At 34.2% G+C, this 19,831-nt stretch overlaps 4 protein-coding genes across 12 annotated transcripts; all 4 read right to left on the reverse strand.

Moving 5' to 3' along the window:
* Positions 1-247: 247 nt before the first annotated feature.
* Positions 248-7,642, reverse strand: LOC101206144 (ribonuclease II, chloroplastic/mitochondrial). 4 transcript variants are annotated; one of them, XM_031883766.1, is made up of 15 exons: positions 7,153-7,642; positions 6,725-6,890; positions 6,467-6,583; positions 6,314-6,391; positions 6,111-6,242; positions 4,915-5,136; positions 4,643-4,825; positions 4,352-4,414; positions 3,831-3,937; positions 3,608-3,757; positions 2,961-3,120; positions 2,350-2,745; positions 1,607-1,831; positions 1,028-1,159; positions 248-799 (listed from the first exon to the last, which is right to left on the reverse strand). In XM_031883766.1, exons 1-14 carry the CDS (start codon positions 7,461-7,463, stop codon positions 1,037-1,039), a joined length of 2,433 nt encoding a protein of 810 aa, XP_031739626.1. In that variant the 5' UTR covers positions 7,464-7,642; the 3' UTR covers positions 248-799; positions 1,028-1,036. The 4 variants fall into 4 exon arrangements, with proteins under 4 accessions (XP_031739626.1, XP_031739625.1, XP_031739624.1 ...); XM_031883765.1 differs by having other exon boundaries at positions 970-1,159; positions 7,153-7,641; XM_031883764.1 differs by having other exon boundaries at positions 936-1,159; positions 7,153-7,640.
* A 539-nt stretch (positions 7,643-8,181) lies between these two features.
* Positions 8,182-10,324, reverse strand: LOC101212636 (UPF0161 protein At3g09310). 6 transcript variants are annotated; one of them, XR_004215832.1, is made up of 5 exons: positions 10,005-10,324; positions 9,861-9,920; positions 9,568-9,743; positions 9,372-9,461; positions 8,182-8,412 (listed from the first exon to the last, which is right to left on the reverse strand). XR_004215832.1 is itself a non-coding variant. In XM_004142017.3 (5 exons), exons 1-4 carry the CDS (start codon positions 10,195-10,197, stop codon positions 9,397-9,399), a joined length of 459 nt encoding a protein of 152 aa, XP_004142065.1. In that variant the 5' UTR covers positions 10,198-10,316; the 3' UTR covers positions 8,182-8,412; positions 9,372-9,396. The 6 variants fall into 6 exon arrangements, 3 of the variants coding, with proteins under 3 accessions (XP_004142065.1, XP_011653638.1, XP_031739628.1); XR_004215831.1 differs by having other exon boundaries at positions 9,368-9,461; XR_969263.2 differs by having other exon boundaries at positions 9,246-9,461; positions 9,603-9,743; positions 10,005-10,316.
* A 563-nt stretch (positions 10,325-10,887) lies between these two features.
* LOC101212389 (uncharacterized protein At5g02240) lies at positions 10,888-14,911 on the reverse strand. Its single transcript, XM_004142016.3, has 7 exons — positions 14,489-14,911; positions 13,077-13,348; positions 12,961-12,997; positions 12,776-12,873; positions 12,342-12,403; positions 11,824-11,947; positions 10,888-11,263 (listed from the first exon to the last, which is right to left on the reverse strand). Exons 1-7 carry the CDS (start codon positions 14,754-14,756, stop codon positions 11,144-11,146), a joined length of 981 nt encoding a protein of 326 aa, XP_004142064.1. The 5' UTR covers positions 14,757-14,911; the 3' UTR covers positions 10,888-11,143.
* Positions 14,912-15,601: 690 nt separating this feature from the next.
* On the reverse strand, positions 15,602-18,973 carry LOC101212147 (uncharacterized protein C24B11.05). Its single transcript, XM_004142015.3, has 8 exons — positions 18,762-18,973; positions 18,370-18,435; positions 18,185-18,282; positions 18,049-18,086; positions 16,719-16,806; positions 16,341-16,634; positions 16,132-16,197; positions 15,602-15,930 (listed from the first exon to the last, which is right to left on the reverse strand). The coding sequence occupies exons 1-8, from the start codon at positions 18,823-18,825 to the stop codon at positions 15,769-15,771; spliced, it is 876 nt and encodes a 291-aa protein (XP_004142063.1). The 5' UTR covers positions 18,826-18,973; the 3' UTR covers positions 15,602-15,768.
* Between the last annotated feature and the right edge of the window lie 858 nt (positions 18,974-19,831).

The raw sequence follows: 19,831 nt of genomic DNA on the forward strand, positions 1-19,831 counted from the left end.
AGTTGTAACTGTAAGGCTTCCTGGAGTTCTGATGGACTATCCAACAATTGTTAATTCCTAAACGTTTGAGATAAGAAATTACTTAAAAAAAATTCCATCCATATGTTCTAACAAGAGGAGCAAGCAAATTTTCATATGCCTTCCGCCTTATGATGGCTTGGCTATACACCTTTTTGAAAGATGCAACATTCTATGAAGTTTCCACCTCAATCACATTAAATGAACTAAGGCACGTTTGACAGAAGAGTTGGACTTCAAATAGAGTTATTCAAAAATCAAAATATATGACACCCATCGTATTATCTAGAATTATATACTAAAGCAGATGAAGACAAGATGAACAATACCCAAAGTCGTACCTTTGAATGAGATTATGAGAAAGCATTGAATCAGCAATAGTAACCATCTGGAAAATGCTGTCACGTCCGACTGTTATCTTCTTTTCCACGTTTTAATTGATCTCCCAAAAGTCGCCACCAACTAATTTTAACTTGAAAGTATAATTCCCTTCATTTTCTATCAAATATATTGCAGTTTCCAGTTTCTTACAATATCAATTTCGATACAATTATCTTTATCAAAGATAATTCATTTACAACCTATTTTAATAAATTACATTTCTAGCTCAATATTAAGGTGGTTGTACTTGATCTAACAACAAAAATCACTGTGTAACAAACTAGAGGATACAAAAATGGATGCACGGCTGGTTAATGCCCGCAAGCAAGTCTCACTTTCTAAACGCTCCTAGAACATGGCTGGACATAGGGTCTCTTGATGAATCCTCATGGGATCAACCCTGCAACAAACGTTGTTGAGAAACGTTAGTTTGTTATGGAGTCAAAAAAACAAAATGATTACCAAACAGGGCATAAACAATTAATTTTTTAAAAACAGAAAGAAGCAAGAGTTGCAATTGAGTTAATTCATTTTACAGGAAAAGCGGCTTCAAATTTGTTGAAGGAATACCAAACGTGCAGGTTCAGGGAGTAGCACTTTTGTCATAAAATATTTCACTAAAGAGGACCTCATATATCTACTGAATGATCTCCTTCAGAGAAAGAACATCATCACGTGGATGGGCATCCTCCACTCGAACTTGTACTTCATCTCCAATTTGTACTCCAAGAGACACCCATGCAGATGCTTGAATGCCCACCTACAAATTCCGAATGCATAAGATGTAAAATGTGATGGTATTCATATTTAGAGAGACTGTATGCGCTCATAAAACCATATACACGCTCTATTTTGCTTGAGCAATGGATAAACGAAAGAATCTACTGGTGAAACTGATGATGGGGAAAAAGAAAGTCATTTCTGCATGCATTTGATATTGTCATATGTTTATAAAGCGTCCCATGGCGGGCAGTTTAATTCCTGGTTCATGGGCCAAAACCTTTAACTATGAGAAGCTATCGACAGTTGTCAATAATCAGTACGATGTGCAGAGATAATGACCAATGAAAGCAGAAAATAAGGATCAAATAAAATTTAAACATTTGGAAAGATGAGCATTTCCCTTTTTTCTTCTTTAAGCCCAAGTCCATCTTTAAAGAATAGGGCTTACATCATGATCAAAAAGTTGTCATCAATCAATCCTCACCTCAACCAACAGCAGCAATGCATTTCGATCTTTAATAAACCGAAGAATCAAAGCCCGATATCTATTTTCTTTTGGTTGCCGTCTCAAGTACTCTAGTATCCAATAACGAAGACTAACGCTTGAGAGCCTCCTTGCCAATTTAGTATTTATATTTACAGTTGCTGCCATCCCTTCTAGTTGACCATGGGAGTATGGAGGAGAGTCGCCTTTTAGGAAAGCCTTAACCTACGAATAAATATCAAGAGTAAAACTAAGCTAAAACAAGTGAATCTCCACCAACATAGTCGTGAAATGCATGATTACCAATTATGCAACCAAAATCACACACAACAAGATGATATGATGAGCATGGTTGCAATGATAGTCAGTGAATCAACAATTTTAAACTGACATTCCTGACTGTATTGAGCAATAAATACAGAACTAATAAGTTTAAAAAATGACACTACTAAAGCTACAAGCTTCAAGAGTTAGTCCCCTAAGATTGCAGGAGGGGAAGACAGAACAAGGAAACCGTTGAGTATGAGCAATAAAGATGTCTCAGACAACAGAATCGTCTATGAGGAATAAGGTCCATTAATCTATAATATATGCATAAATTTACATACATACCTATACATCTTTTACCATATTAAAATACAGACAACATAATACGTTTCTCATCTTTTCTCAAGCAAGGACATCTATTACCATATTAAAATGCAAACTTAATCAAGAAAAATATAGGAAATTAGAAGAAATACCTGATAATGTGCAAGCAGATCCAAATACCTACGGATGGGAGATGTAAATTGGACATAACAAGGAATTCCCAAAATCCCATGGGGCATAGGCTTCCTAAAGTCAATTTCAGCAGCTCGCATTGTTCTGACTATTGCAGAGCTCCTAACAGGTCCTTCTGGAAGATGAGCAAATGCAGATACATCTATATTTGTTTGAGGTTGTCCTCTGTAGGGTAACGGAATGTTATTGCGAGATCCAAAAGTGGCTATAACTTCCCCACATAGGATCATCATTTCAGAAACAAGTCGCATGGCAGGGTCAGCTTGGTTTTCCACGTAGAGATTGATTTCAGGCTCCGGGTCTTCTGGATTTGCTACCTTGATCCGTGTCTCCAAAGAAGCCATGTCAATTGCACCCTGAAAATTTTATAATATGACACCAGAACACTAAAGGCAGATAGCTACTTCAAAAAAGAAAAAAACTAATAATAGTACTTTCTAGGAATAAAATCCCATCAAACATGATAGATATGGATTCCAAAAAGGTTTCTAACTAAGTTTTTAACAGAGCCTGATTAATAAACAACCAACATTCTTGCCAATAATTTAAGCCACTATGTTTATTAAGGCACCTGTTGTCTTCGCCATGCTAATCGCAAAGTTGCAGCCTCAGATAGAATTTTAAGTTCAGCCTCCTCTACCAAGTTCAAACTAAGCAGCTCTGATGCACTTTCATATGTCAGCATGTAAGTTGGTTTGATGATTGAGTTTTCCACAGAGTATTCTGCAATGCTATTAGAGCACAAGGTGTTATTATTTACAGGTTTGCCTCAGTAAAAACATCTTAATGGATGCCATAGTTTCGTGCAAGCAAAAACTCCATTGTACAGTTTGACCAGATAAAAGATTTTTTTTTTCACAATCTCTATTGAATGCTAGCTCAAACAACAAAATTTACAAACGTAGACAAGAAAAATTCTCACAGCAATAGAAAGTAACAATGAAAAGGAAAGAGCAATAATGTGCAAGCTACAACACAAAAACTTTCGCATAGGGTTTTACGACTTAAGCACATAAACCACCAAATCTTCTAGTTATATGATATCAAAAACAAACTTCACAATTTGTTCCCTAAAATATAATTTGTAGTAGGGTATCTTTCATATTAAAGTACAATAAGATAAGAACAAGCTTTGATTTCCATCAGAATAGAGGAAACCAACATTTCTAGGGAAGAAGTCTTGCAATAAAAACAACCAAGTACACAAACAAGCTTTACCTTCCATCAGAATGAAGGACAACAGATACAGTAACTGCATTGCAAATCTCTCCCTGTTTTAAACTCATTCCATCCATTGCTAGTTTCTCTGGAAACATAGGGTATGTGGCTGTTGGAAGAAATATAGAAGTTCCTCTTTTCATGGCCTCCCTATGAATGATAAACAAAAAAAAAGTCAGCATGATACAAAGTACCGCAAGAAAGTTTAAGCTTTAAGGATTACCTGTCCACTATGCTCCCTGGTTGAACAAATCTAGCTGGATCAGCAACATGGATCCATATTTTAATTCGACCATCTGATAATCTTGTTGCACTCAATGCATCATCAAGCTAAAATATCACATGATATGAACGTGAGGTGGAAATCTCCCACAATTTCATGAAAGAATTATAGAAAAATCTTTACATATTCAGAGTGAACAGACTAACTGATGCAATCACACAGTCATGATAAACAGCACAATTAGATATTAGTTGTTTTTCTGTTTTCTTCAAACTAATCAGTTACAATAACTGATTAGTTACACTCAAACAACTAGCTGTAACTATCATTCACATCTATAAATAACCATTCTCCTATTGAGAATGGTAGATTGAATTCTTGAATAAAGAAAAGGATCCAAATTCAACTTTGAATTACATCACTAACTAAATGAAAAATACGAAATAAAGTATAATTGAATCAAAAAAGAAAAAGAAACAAAAATCTAAATTGGATATACTTCTTAATTTTAGTACTATCACCTCATCTGCTTCATCAACATCAATGGCATAAACCTTAAGATCTGTGAGATTCTTCCTGTTAACCTAAACAAGAGGATATGACACAACAATTTTATCTCATCAGATGCAACATATGATACATAGAGCACAGTACGTCATGAACTATTAATGAAAATTTAGAAGTCCTTAATGAGATTAACGGTTGACAAATTATAAGGTTCTCGGAGAATCTCAAATGGTAATATGTATACATAACCTCTTGTTATATTGTTATCACACATAACAAAAACCAGTGATGGAACCAGATGTTACCTCATCAGGATCAGACGCCTCCAGTAAAAGTGATTCTGCAGCTGCTATAATGCCATCTGAATGATCTGTCCGAATGTTCAACTTTAGAAGATCAAGATTAACATGCCGAGGGAAATACCCCACGTCAATGAGAAGATTTACTGCTGATGATGCTGTTTTCACCAGTCCCATAGTCTTGAGAATCTAAGGAAGAGATTATCAAACAAAGTAAAGGCAGTGGATGATAAAAATGTACTTTGCAGTCATCGAGCAAATCACATTAAAGGAGTTACCATCCCAGCTGTTTTCCTTTGTTCATCATCCACGCAATCATCAATAGCATAAGATTCGAGAGACTCAACCTTGTATCTGGTTTTCTCTTCAGCTGTCCAGGACGATTTAGGTGGTTTGGACTTCAAAGGCATTGCCTTGGCAGATTTCAATAAGTCTACAAACTCTTGCAGTTCTTTCTCAGCTGCCTCTTTTGCAAGCTTCTTACGTTGAAGTTCTTCAACCTGGCTTTCAAGCAAAGAGTTAGAAAATATTTTAGACTCAGAAAAACACTGATAAAGTATTAAAAGCCTATTTATCACGAATAAAAAGCTTCAACCGAACTAGAGGGAAAAAAGAGTACAAAAATAGTTGAACTATTATAAAATTCTAACAAAGAATTGATGATGAATCTGCATCGAGGGATGAAACTATGCAGGGATTGGACTTGGGGAAGTATTATCTGATCTCATTATGTATCTGTTCTATTGCAAATTTGCAACACTATCATATCAAAAGAGCAAAGGTTAAGTAATGGGACATAAACATGTGAAAGAACTTTACAAGCAGAGAGTAACACCAAGATATTGTAAAAGCACAAAATACCAAAGAGGAATGAGAACATTAGATTAGACATCATGATGAAGTATACCAAGAGACCTTAAAATATTATGGGCATAATTTGGGAGATTTCCAGAAGTTGCTATGTACATGCACTGTTTTATACCGCAACTAATGAAAATCCTATTCTGTTGCCTTTAGCTTAAATTGTCTTAAGAGATTGTTTTTGTATAATTAAATAGTTATAAACGACATGCTATGTTCAGTTGTCTAGTTATTGCCTTTGAAAAAGGTTTCATAAGTTTAAGAGCCTTGTCAATAAAAGCTCATAGAGTAAAACACTTCAGAAAACATCTTTTTAATGGCTACAAGAGATGGACATGGAATTGATTTGATAATATTTAATTATTCAGGATTGATAAATTGCCAACGCATAAAATTATATAAACTCCAGAAGCTTTAAACACCGTTAAGTTTTACCAAATTATTACCCTACAACCTGTAGTTGCACATTCACATCTTTTGAAAGCAGAAATTATCGGTTTACAATCTTTTTTACAGTATGTACATTCCAGAAAGCACCACCATAGAAAAATCTAGTAGCTGGGATCTAATTGTTAAATAAAAGGAAGATTTGGAATTAAAATATAATGCGTACTTGGTCAGTAGGTCTTGGACCATAAAAAGATCGCGAACCTTTTGTCTGCAGAACAGTGAAGTATAATTCATCTCTTGATAACAACAAATGCGTACAATAGCTTTCCATAGGTTCTGTACTCCCAAAAATCATCTGTAGAAAGTGCTATAGTTAGTGATAGAACAAGATTGCAAAATGATCTAGAACACCAGATAACGCATAACCTCAGCTAATTCTTCGGTAGTCACTGCCTTATTTTGTTCAAGAAGTTCAAGCCATGCAAATTCCAGCAATGTTGGGTCCTGCGCTCATAATTATTGGCTCAAATCACCACCAGTCAGCATGAGATAGGGTTTATTTTCAGTTAGAGAACAAACCAAGTTATCCTGAGCTTTCTTAATGAAGTCTGCAATTTCTGTATGGTCAAAATTTTCAACACCTGGAACAATGTATGTAATTTGCTGTGGCTTAATAGACGATGAGACGCCATTCTGCTAAAGAAAAGTGATAGATCAAGAGAAAATTAGAGTTATGGATTGAATACTTTGATTCAGCTTTTAAAAAATTATAATAATAAGCCATGAATCAACCTAGTAGTCTATTCAAAATGGTGCGGTAGTTGTTTTTACTAGAACCTGATCGAACACCATCCAGTTTTTTTTCCCATCAGGTTTCTGAGCAACTGCCAGTAATACCCTCTCCGAATCCTTCTTGAACTCCAGCAACAATCCCCTGTCCAATGTTCGGTTCACAAGCTTATCTTCAGTAACCTCTCCACTGCCCATGCCCACCAATCCCATTCTGGATACATAAAATATTTGTTCCTCATTATTGAGAAAATAAATTGAGGGTTAAAAAAAACCTGTTCTAAATGCTCAACTTCCAGCTGATCATAATTCATAAGAGCTTCAAAACAGTATAAACACTCTTACTTTGAGAAATCCATTTCGGTTATTTAACAAAATATCACAGACAAGATGAAATCCACACCATAGCACATATTTCAGCTTAATTACATTAAAAGAAACATAGAATGTAATACAAAAGAAAAACAAAAACGTACTTAGCAGTAGCGGAAACTCTCTTTCGCCGGCGTGGAGCTTCGAGCTCTTCGATAATGTTTTCAAACACACTGTAAAAGGAATATAATCGACCTCCACCAGTCTTAAAAATTTGGTATCGATGCCTTAACAGAGGAGAACTAAATCTTAGTTTGGAGCTCCATCGGAAGGCAGAGAGAGGCGGGGATAATGAAGAGCGGAAGACGGAGAAAGTGTTAACAGTTCGAAAAGCCATAATCGTTTGTGAAGGAAGAGAATCGAGGGTCATGCAGTCAAGAGGATTGAAGAAAAAGGATTTATGGTTGTTGGGCATGGGGGTGGAGTTGTTGACATGGATTCGGTTTTCTTCACGCAGTGAGAGAGAACGAAAATGTGAAGCAGAAGAAGCGAGTTTGCAAAGCTGATGATAAACCCGCGCAATAGCAGTGGTAGGTTACCTTCTGCCGGTTCTTCTTCGGAAAAATAATAGGGATAATTTTTTTCTATTATATAGTCGGTCTAATAATAATTTTTTTTGAAATTTTTCCAAGATAAAAAAATTAAAACTATTTACATAATATATGAAATAAATTTTGTTCTATTTTTTAAATAGTTTCAATTTTTTCTATATTTAAAAATGACTAGACAAAACCAAAATAAGAAAGAACTAAGAGTGTATAGAGAGAGCAATGTAAGGGAGTGGTGTATGAGTGAAGAAAAAAATGAAAGAGAGCGTGATGAGCTTCTTTGCATGATCTAGTTCATATTCATAATTTCACCTCAATCTAAACGTAAGTAAAGGGGAAAATCCCTCATTTTTAAAAAGTGGGGTAAATTTCTTTTCTTTTCTTTAATTTTTTTTTTTTTTTTTGGATATTTAGTGCAAAAACTCCTAGAAAAATCGCAAATCTATTTTTATGCTATTTTCATTTAGGTTATAATATAGGAAATTTCAATATTACATCAAGTAAATATTTTTTGAACAAATTCCTGATAATGGAATATGTAAAGTAAAGCTACTAAAAAAAGACTATATCATGTACTAATTCTAATAATAAAAAAAGAAAACAGATATTGTACATTTAATATGATCAGTATAAGCTAAAGTCAGCATATCACAATTGTAATCTAACATAATATTATGTTACTTTCTCAGAACAAGTTCCACATTCACAACTCCAGTTACAAAAATATTGGTGTAACATGCTATTTTCTACAACATTCTTCGCTCTGCACAGGGAATTAGCTCTCACAAATTCACCCCAACAATCAACCAACACAACCTGCAAAGAAATCTGGGTGATGAGATTGAAAGAACCTTCAAACCCCAGCAAAAGAACTAAACTAAACTAACATAAATTACATAACACAAAACTCCTTCTCAAAATGGCAGAAATTATGAGGAAAGAAAATATGGATTCATCCCCCAATATCTCAAACATTTAATCTAAGAGTGACTAGGCATCGCCTCAATTTTATGTGTCCATGTCTATAATTCTAATATCTACGTGTGAGTGAAGGTATTAGAAATATATTAAAATCATAAACGAAAAGGGATTATTTGGACTGAATTTTCAAGAACTTTATCAACTTTTTCCTAGAAAGTTAATTTAAGTTGGCCCTAAATAACTTGAGCTATTTGATCTCACCAAGTCTACTGGCGGTGTAACAGCCCAACAAAAAAGCACCAAGGCATGGGAAGATATCTTCCTTTCATATAATCACCAAGGAAGTCGTCATCATCATATGGAACATTTGATATCAGTAATAATACAAAATATCCTTCAAGATTCCATCAATCAAATTGGTTATGGAAGGATTACCAATCATAACCTTTTTGCATCTGAATGATAAGTTAGTATATAATACATAGTTTTAAGTTTGTCAAAGAACAATTGGACTAGCTTCCCACAAGCAGAACTAATTTTGAAAGGGTTAGAAATCATTACAAAAATGTTTTAAATTGCTCTTAATCATTCAAAAATATTTCTGTTCAAAGAAAAACGTGTTAGAAAAGTGTAAACTCATCCATCAGACCCGTTTAAATAATTAAAAACATGACAAAAGTGATTTTAACAATTTCAAAACTTAAAAACATGACAAAAATGATTTTAACCTTTTCAAAACCAAATGACTCGGGAATGCAGCAACTTTACACTACCCTTCTTCCAAGAATGCAATATCAGGAAAGAAAACTGAAAAACTCATCACAGTGAACTCTTGGTCCGTATCACATACTAACAAATTATATGCAGCATTTGAAATTGTCAATCTTCTGGTTCTGGCAATCTTTCTTCATCAAACCACCGAGGAGGATCAAACCCAGATCCACCTACAAGGCAGCAATGGCCTAAAATCAGTACTTTACAGAATTAAAAACCAAATAACATAAACACGGACAAATCCCCTTCCTGAAGGTTCAAGAAGATGATTCTCACTCATCTTGTTCGTTCCCTTTGAATGAGATCATTACCAAGGGGATTGCAGCGACAGAGACGCCAAGCAGTCAAGATAGTACCCTTGGCAACACCGTATTTCTTGTAAGCTTGCATCGAATACTCACTACATGTGGGTAAATAGCGACAACTATTTGGCAATAGCGGTGAGATTTCTCCTGCTCACAATTATTCAAGTAAGAACTCAAAGGCACGTGTTATCTTCAATCGGATCGAATTCTGAAACTCTTCGAGTTAGAATCTTAAAACAGAATAAACATCACTATTCTACTTACGTTTGTAGAATTTAAGCATGGATAGTGCAGCTTTAACCCCCAAATTGTCCACTTCGCCATCTGTGCAAACGATTAAAATGCCCTAATTCACCGAAATCTATACATTGAGTACAGAAAAATATTGAGTGAAGAAGAGGCAAGTACCTTGGTCGCTGTTCGCGCTTGAGTTCGATGTGGCGCGCGTTTCGCTTAGGATTAACGAGCGACGGAGCTTCCGGCAATTAAATCGAATACTGAAGCCGGCGGCAGAGCAGGGCCGTTGATGGCAGCGGCCGGCGAAGAAGATTGGGTTCAGGTTTTGGGATGTGTGGCAGTTTGTGGTGGGAAGAACCGCCATGTCAATCTGCTCTAACAGTTACTGCCAACGCCAATGAAGTTTGTATTTTTTTTAAAAAAAAAGGAGAAGAAATTTACGATAAACAATACTAATGGGAACTGAATCATAGATATAATTGGATTGTTTTCCTTCATTTTACAAAAGTGTTTACTATGACATCATCTTCAATTTGGACTAGTTTGTTGATTACGTATGAACAATGAGCACCAAATTTCAATACTATTATAAAACACATAAAAACAAATATATACATAATCATGACATTCACTTTTCATATTATTGTAATCCAGACTACGTACTTAGAAAAACAACTATAGCTTAGTTCACGAAGGTAGCAAAGTCATTTTGTTAGTTACATATTCCTGATATGTCCAAGAACATATGCTCGATATGGAGAAACTTTGCTTCAACTTACACTTTAAAATCTTCACTTGGGGAGTGTTATCTATATCTTAAAGTTAAAACTTCTCACTTTGTTGATTTATGATATACCCATAGTTTTTGCCTCTATTAAGATATTTTGACATTTGTCTTGTTCAAATTTGACAGTGAATCTCTACTTAATATAACAGAAATTATATTACAAACATCAAATTGATTCGGATCTCAAAAGTTTTAAACCTAACGTTAATTGAAAGTACTCATGTTATAGCAGTCTTATTTAATAATTGAGAAAAGATTTAAGAAACCATTAGAGAAAAAGCAAAGTCATTTATTACAACATTCTCAGGAACAGTTTATCTGAAATGCAGACTAATGACATGCCAACCAAAGCATCAAATTGAAAGAGATTTAGCAACCTCTAATTCTAATGCATCAATAATCTAAGATCCTTCCAAGTTACATCCTCTCCTCTCCCATACCTATTTAAAATATCACATTTCAAAATTTAACAGCAGCACAACAATTCAGAACAATGCTCATTGATATTACAAACTCTACCCAATCAGAAACGCGTTGTCACTTGAGAGAACAAGGCCTTGAAATCCTTTGTCGGTGTACCTACTCCCTCAGGCTTCGAGGCAAGATCGAGTGCCTTGAATTTGGCCTCCTCAAATTGCAGTGCCTGTTCAAGAGTTCAGAACTTGGATTAAATGATAAACAGGAAAGATAACGGACTCCTTGAGGAATAATGTTAGTGTTCAATTTTGATTGTTTGCATTCAGTCCTAAAGTCTAATATCGAGTAAATTTTCTTAGTTATATTGATGGTTCAATGCCCGTTAGATACCTAGATTTAGATAGGGCGAAGGGTAGTTAGTTACATAAGGCAGTTAGATGGTTATAAATAATAGGTTGGGGAGGAAAGGAAGGGAGGAAGATTTTGGTGAGATATTGAGCTGCAACATTCCTTGAAAGAGAGGAAGCGCAGACGTGGTTAGGGTTCTTTTACTTGTTTGTTCTTTTACTTCTTTTATATTGTAATTTCTGTTTGAGATATCAATAAAATAGAAACACTATATCAGTGTTCTATCAATCAATGCCCTATTCTCATTCAATAAGTTCTTGATGCTCATTCCTTGTTAACTATAAGATGGTTGGTTTTGACAGAGTCAAATACCTAGAAGATGAGAGTTTCCAAGATAGTTTCTCTAATACAAAAACACTGTAGACACTGGACGAGTACCTGAATGCAGACTTCGGCAACATCAGCTCTGGCAATGGTTCTTGTCTCTGTTTGAAGAAGTTCATCGTCCTTCCCGACTAGCAGTTCTCGGATCCCGCCATCCTTATCCTGCAGACCTCCAGCCCTGAGAAAAGGTATTCCAATTTGGTAAATCGACAGGTTGAAGGCAGGTACTTGTAGTCAAATATGAAATACTCGAAGGACTAATAAAGACAGAGCTTAAATTGAAGAGGAAACAGTATGTTGATATCCATCTATAAAAAAATTTATAAACCATTGAAAAATTCATTTCGGGTCAGGTTGTATTGTAATATTAAAGACTTTGAACCAAAGAAAGATCCCAGAAATCCCAACAATATTTTAATCATGCTTAATTCTCTAATTTTAACAAAAATGCCAACTAAACGAGAAGACAAGAAGAAGCAGTTTCTGTGAATCTCCAGTGTTTATGATTTGAGTGAAGGCATAGAACTCTTTGAAGTGATGAATAAGAATATGAAATGCAATCAACAACGTACCTTATAATGGTGTATGGAATACCGGAGTCAGCCAAATACTGCTCAGCCTTCCTCTTCCAAACCTATTGTATAATAAACAGATTTTAGACTTTTTTCACGAAAACAAGTTCTTGTAACAAACTAGTTTCTTTGATATTTTGTTGTTCACTTAGCTCAAGACAAAGAATTTTAGAGATGTGAAGAGGTCATGTGAACTGATAAATTTGAGAGGTGATGAGGTTCAATCCCTCCCGCAAGTGTCAGTCACTAAGCCTTTTTGAAACCATTATCCAAATTTAATTTTGCTGGATTGGAGTTCCTTCAGTTTGTTTAGATCTCCTTTTTTTTATTTGGCTTATTTTTCATTTGCCTTCTTTTTATGTATGCTCTTGTAGATTCTGTCATTTCTCTCGATTAAAGCTTAGTTTTGAAGCAATTGGAAAGAGAATACTAACCAATATATTCCCATTACCCAAGCTGTTCAAGGGATGGTTGATATTTGTTCCACCCATAGAGCCAACCAAAACTATTTGTTTAACTCCTGCTGCCTTGGCTGTATTGAATCATTAGATGAATTTCAGCATTTTAAACTCGTGAAAAGAAAATGGTAGCAAGAAGAAAGGAGCAATTCACCACTCACCAGCATCAATCTGATTCTTCTGGCCAATCCAGTCAACCTAATGGCAAACTTCCATCAGAGAGGGAACAACATAAAAAGGTATGTAACCAAGAAAAAGAAAGAGAAAGTTGAGGTACCTGTTCAGGATATGCTCCATCTTCAAAGTAAAACTCAGGCCTGCCACCTTTGGTAGGATCAAAGCCCGGCTTCATCTTTGGCACCGCACTCGTAAGAATGATAAGAGCATCAATGCCTTGAATTGCAGGACCAAGGCTATCTGCATCCCTTATATCACCAACAAAAAGATCATCTGCTCCACCGATACTCTGCTTGCTCTCTTCAGTTCTAACCAAACCTCTTGCAGCATAATGATCTGATCTCTCCTTCAATTTCTTGTAAACTATTTGACCTGCCCAAAAGGACCAATAAAACCATTTAAAAATTTAGCATTTGTAATCCTTCTGAATAATCGAAATCAACCTAAGGTCATAAATAGTATTTTAGGGAGTGTTTGGGACAACGAGTAGAGTTTGTGAACTCAATAGAGTTATGAAGTTTCGAAAATGATGAATTGATAAGGCTCACAGTGTAAGTAGTTAATAAAGTTACAAACTCCATGGACAAAAAAAGAAGTGAAGTTCATAACTCCCAAATTATGAAAAATATTGTTAAATGATGCCCTTGTCATGGGTATGTTACAAACCCATGATACAAAAGCGCATCCAAAATTGGTTTGATACCTCGAACAAACATCTTGAAAAACTGACTTATCAAACCTTCCTACAAAAACAAACTTAGTAAGCCAGAAGTTGATCTCATCGAAATCTTGAATTCCAACCAAACAAATGACCACTACGAGAAAACTTAGATCATCCAAAGTCTTCCCTCATCTTCACCATCTCAAGTATGGTTAAATTTTACTACAATTAGAAGATATCGAGCGCTTGAAAGCCTTATGTGTAAAGGATATATCGACCCTATAGAATAGAGAACTTGAAAACATCATCCATCAAAAGTACACAGTGAAAACTTAAAAGTTGGACTTCCGACACCCCCCCCCCCCCCCCCCCCCCCCCAAGCTCATAGACTCTCAAAAGCCTGTCAAAATTAGGATTCTAGCAACCATTTTCGAAGCATAATGTTTAGAAACAAGCAAACAAGATGCACAGCTAAAAAATGAGGATAAGAACATAATCTGAAGCCATTCAGTAGAATCGAAATAATAATAATAATAAAGTTAATTTATAAATAAACTTGGAGATTGTTTGCCCTAGCAGCATCGTTATCCAGTAATACAAAAGCGCTAAATATTAATATAGAATGCTCAAAATTCCGATGTGTAAAGGAATTAAGTCAGCAGTAGTTTCAATATATAAATCGAAAATCAAATCGTCAACAGCGAAAACAACAGTTATAGAATTAAAAGTTCCACACCCAGATGAAAAAATCAAAACCCCATTACTCATTTCGTCTTAAATATCCCCAAAAATCATCTCAGCAGTCAAACCAAACAATAAACAAGCAAGCAAAGAGAGAAGAGCAGAGTTACCGGTTCTGCCACCAGCTCCGGTGACGAGGACAGTGGGGGGAGCAGAATCCGCCATTGCAACCACCGAAAGAGCAGGGAATCGACGCCTTCTGAAACCCTTGTGGGAGGTGGTGGAAATGGAAGAGGGAAGGATTTGAAGAGATGAAGATGGGATTAAATTAGAATTGGTTACGAAGGAACATTTATGGCATTGATGAAAGGGCAGTGGTGGAGAAGATGTGGACTTTGAGGCGGAGTAGAATAACGGGACACGTGTAAGCATCGCCATGGCCCGAGAGTTGTGGAAGCTAAAAGGGACTGGTTTCCATCTGGAAAGCTCTGGTTACGACATATAAAGCTCTTTCATGAAGCAGTACGAGCAAGAGAGAAAGATGCAGATTTTGTATGGATAATTCAAAATTTTCTTTGTGTCGCTGTCCATCGACATGGATTTTGAAATTAAGAAGCATAATCTTCTGTTTAACTAATTCTATACAATACTATCCTCACAATTTTCCTTCTTTCTTCTCCAATTAATTGAAATTGGCACGAAAGAAACAGAAACAACACTTAAAAAAGAAGAAGAGTGGTTTATTTTAATAAAATACATTTTTACTCTTTCAAAATTCACCTACAACCAGTCTACTTGGTGCACCCGCTTCTCAAGTTGGTGACTTGCTAAGTGTCTACTTTGGTGTATCACTTCTCAAGTTGGTGACTTGGTGGGAGCCTATAGCCTATACCTACTTCTTAAGTTGACCACTTGCGATAAATAAACGATTCAACTTCACTTATGCTTATTAAGTAATTTTATTGCATTTTAAAAAAATTATCACATTTATTAATAAACTTATTAGATGTAACTAACTCGACTCCATTAATAAGTTTTTAGAATAGTTAGTGTTACTCCTTCCCCAAACATGTTGGCAAATCATCTTATGACGAATAGAATTTTATTTTTCATTATTTCAAAACTTGAAACAAACAATTTTTTGGACATTGCATTTTTGTCATAAGAATCACGATACTACAAATAAAATTTGATCGTCATAGGCAATTTGGGAAGAGGAAAACATTAGGATTCGAAACCGAAACCTAAATGGAAAGCAAAATTTACAATTTGCGAGAGGTGCATCCGAGAAGATATATATATGAGCTTAGAAAAGCTACAAACAACATTTAATTTATTATGGTTAGAAAAGGAGGCCAAGAACAGAGGATGAGACTTGATAATTTGTACATAACAACTTTATTCAACTTTTGACATAGAATTTAATATTAGGGTTTGATGGATCTAATAATTAAGCTGTGACAGAAGTCTCCACTGCTACACTATTATTATTGGCTGAATAATTGAGTTCTGATTTCATTTCAACTTCACAAAGTTCTGGTATTGCTTCCTTTATGTTGTGAATGCTTTCAATTGCATAATCTGCTCCTTTACTTCTATGAGATGTGCCAACCTACACCCACACAAAGCAATAATAATAATAATTATGCCCACAAGTTCAAGATTTGTTTGTCAAACGATTTTTACAGATCAAACTGTCATGGTAATTTTCATCCTTTGTTTAACACATTTCAAAGTTTTACTCCCAAATTTAAGAATATTGTGTATAATTTAACCTTCTCAAGAACTCACTCTTAATTCCCTAGCAACTTACCAACACAGTTTGAAGCCCAAGTCGCTTGCCTGCTTGAATGTTCCTAAGGCTATCTTCAAAAAACAACTAAAAAACAGAACAAAACACAAAAGTAAGAAGTAACCCAAAATCTTAACTATATAAATACTTAACAGTCGTTAATCATATAAATATTTAACATGACCAAATAATATAATTACTAAATCTAAATTCCAAGAGAATTTTCTTACAGTTGTTTGAGGGTCAATGTTTGCAATCTTGAGAGCCCATTCAATGGCAGCTTCTGATGGTTTACAAACAATAGGTGTAATAGGCAACTCCATTAGAGGGTAATTTGGTTGAGAGAAATGGGCAATTATATCAAAAACTTCACTGCTTGGAATGTGCTCTTTTTCATCTAAAACAGAGCTTTTTTGTGGAGGAGTATTGAGGGTTTCAAAGCATATAATGCCTTCAAAGCAATCTTCTAATCCAAGTTTGTTCAGTACTTTGGCAGTGTGATCTCTGTCTGCATTGGTAAAGATCTAATTTTTCAAACAAAACAAGGGTCTGTTAGAAAAAGAAAAAAAAATGAAAATATAAATGGGCATGTGAATTGAAGTACTTACAAGTTTCCTGTATGGTAGGCTTAGCAGAAGGTTTCTTAAAATGGGATCAGGTTTTAGGTTGTCATAAGGCAATCTCCCATGGACAAACCTGTCATATTGAATCAATTGAAATTGTATAAAGAAACCAAATAACAAAATCTTTCATAATTTATCTCGATTTATGGTAAATGGATCGTGATATTTTATAAATAAGTTTGATATAGAGAAAAGAAATTTGAAAAGTCACATATTATAAAAGACAATTATCGCAAGCATACAAAATTTTTGTGTCTTGGAGTAAAATTTCCACCTTCTTTTGTTTCTACAATCTCATCTCTTATTACATAATGAAATCATTGCTTTTTTGTAATGTACATGACATCGTTTGCCCTTTTCTAATCATTCAATCCATCAAATTCAATTTCATCGTTTCTCGTAAAAAAGAAAAAAGGAAAAAAAAAACTCAAATTTTCTTTTAGATTCAAAACAAAACCATTGTCTAGTGTTTTTCCCCCCTAATGAGAGTGAGACTTTAGTAACACTCAAATACTTTGTTGAATGGAGAATAAAACATTTGATTGTTAGTTGACTGCATCTTTTTTTTTCTCTCTTTTTTGCTTCTAATTCAACCCAACCAAAGAAGAAAAAGAAACTTTTAAAGTGACATATATCCCATTGAATTAGTTATTAAAATTTATGGGTTATAATAGACAGTGGAGGGTATAATAGTTGAGTACTAATAAGAAAATATAAAACGACCTAATAATTAGAGATTTCAAATAATATGGCTATAGTTGATTGAATGTTATAAATAATTGTAAATATCACTGTTGTATTTGGAGTCCACCAAACATGGAGTATGTTAGTTCACACCACCAACTTTAAGTATAGATGCAAACAAGAAAAATACATAAGGTGTATTTCAAGCATCATCTATATTATGTGTATCTCACTAAATTGTATAATAATAACTTGTGATGTAACAAATCTTGTTTTTAAATTATTTTAATAATTTTGTATGTGAGTGGATAAAATAACTGCATATGTATATATAACACAAATTTTGGTAAAATACAAAAAAAAAAAAAAAAACTCATTTCAACTACCATTTCAAAGGTCTTTTTGTGGTTTTTCAAAATTGAAAGTTAATAATACTCCAAATAGCTTTTCATTTAAAAAATGTGATGGGAGAGTTTTAGGTAAATTCTTGTGGCCTAGAGGTTTGAGTAGACCCAACAAAATTGTCAATAAATTTTAATACCAAAGCTTCTTCATGAACTATCACAGCATTTTTCTTAATAGTCAAAAAAACAGAGTAAAGAAAAAGATGATAGAGGAGGCAAAGGCATACCTATGATATTCATCATAGTCAAAGTCATACCCAATGGCCTGCAAAATACAAAACCAAATGAACAGTAAGGTTTGATAATCTTTCCATTTCTTGTTTTACGTTTCAAGGATTTCTAGATAGGATGAAAAGGACATACTCTCAGACCAGCCATTGTTGTTCCATAATTCTTGTAAAGTAAGTTGCTCAATTCTGGGATTTTGCTGTTTTCTACCCCAAGTTTTTCAGCCATATAAGCTGACAAATTGGAAAAAAAACCATATTTCTTATGAGAAAATGAAAAAAGAAATATATACATACATATATATGAGACAGAAAAGTCACCATGTATGTTGTTTTTGCAAGCTGTTGCTAAGCCAGAGCTTAGAGGATACAGAGTGTCATCAAGATCTGCAAGATTTTTAAATACAAATTTATTTAAAATTCTATCCATTTCAATGAATGTTATCAAAATGATGAAAGAAAAAGGGGTAGAAAATCTACTCCAATGCGGACCTTGCATTACAAGTTTTTCGAGTCAGATTATAAAGAACTCGAAACTCGAAATGGAATGATTTTATCCTTTTATCTTCTTTCATTAGTGGGTTATGGGTGAGGACTAATCAACATTTTTTTCACTCCATAATTCTTCCCAAGCAAAGCTCGGTTAGAGAATGATCGAGCACGTACAAGTAAGTATCAGTAGAACAACAAAGTATTAAACATATCAAACTTACCAAAGAGAAGACAATCAAAATTTGGAATTTGTGCCTTTGATCTGTAACACTTATCATATTCCATTTTTATATTTTTCTTGGTGGTGAATGAACTGAGAAAATGTTCCCCACTTGAAAAAAATGAGGACAGAGGAAAAAGAAAAGAAAGGATTTGAGAGGAAGAAGAAATTAAAGAGCTTAGATATAATTAAGTTAGAAGGAGAAGGAGGAGGAGAAAGTGAAGGATATGATGGTTTAAATAGGCAAAAAGTTTGCTCTTTCTTCTTTCTTAATTTTTAATTTCAGTAGGACTCTAGTTTAGAAAATTCTAATTTGATTTTCCAAATAATAATTTGAAGTAAAACACTAAGTTTAACACACCTATAATTTAGTCTCTATAGTTCATATTTAAATTTTAGCTTTATGATTTGACAAAACTAATAAATAATCCATGAGAAAAAAACTATTTTTTCGGATTATAAAACTTTAGAAAATATTTATGAGTTTTATGCAAACGTCCAAAGCTACATGGAATCTAACTTTTTTTAAATCCATATGGACATACATCTTACCATTTAACCTAATTACACCTACCAGGTCTTGTCATTTATGTTTCAAAAGTATCTTTATTCTTTTGGAAAGTTGCAATTTTTCTTCTATGATTTGTAGTAAAAATTTAAGAACTATGTTTGAGGAAGAATTATGCCATTTAGAATGCAGAATAAAATTTACGTAGCTTAATTCTTTGAATGAACGTGGTGATGTACGTATCCTAGTTCTTGTTTTATATCACTATCAAATTTTCTTATATTTTAATTTTTATCCAAAATTTTAATAATAATCTAGTGTATTGAAAAGGTTACGAAAAACCTAAAATTCACTTTTAAGTATTACTCAAAAATAATAGGGAGGGGGAAGAGAAAACTTCTAAGTTGTTTCCTCGTTGTACTTATTTGGACTTTGAACTCTCCTTTTTCTTCCTTCTTAAAAGACTCCCCAATACTTTTCAACCCACCAAGGTCCTAAAAAGATTGCCATTTTTTCTGCCATTGGAGGCCAGCTATTTCTAAACCTTTGTTTTTCTATGCAAT

Source organism: Cucumis sativus, chromosome 4 (assembly GCF_000004075.3).
Source record: "Cucumis sativus cultivar 9930 chromosome 4, Cucumber_9930_V3, whole genome shotgun sequence".
Lineage (NCBI taxonomy): Eukaryota > Viridiplantae > Streptophyta > Magnoliopsida > Cucurbitales > Cucurbitaceae > Cucumis > Cucumis sativus.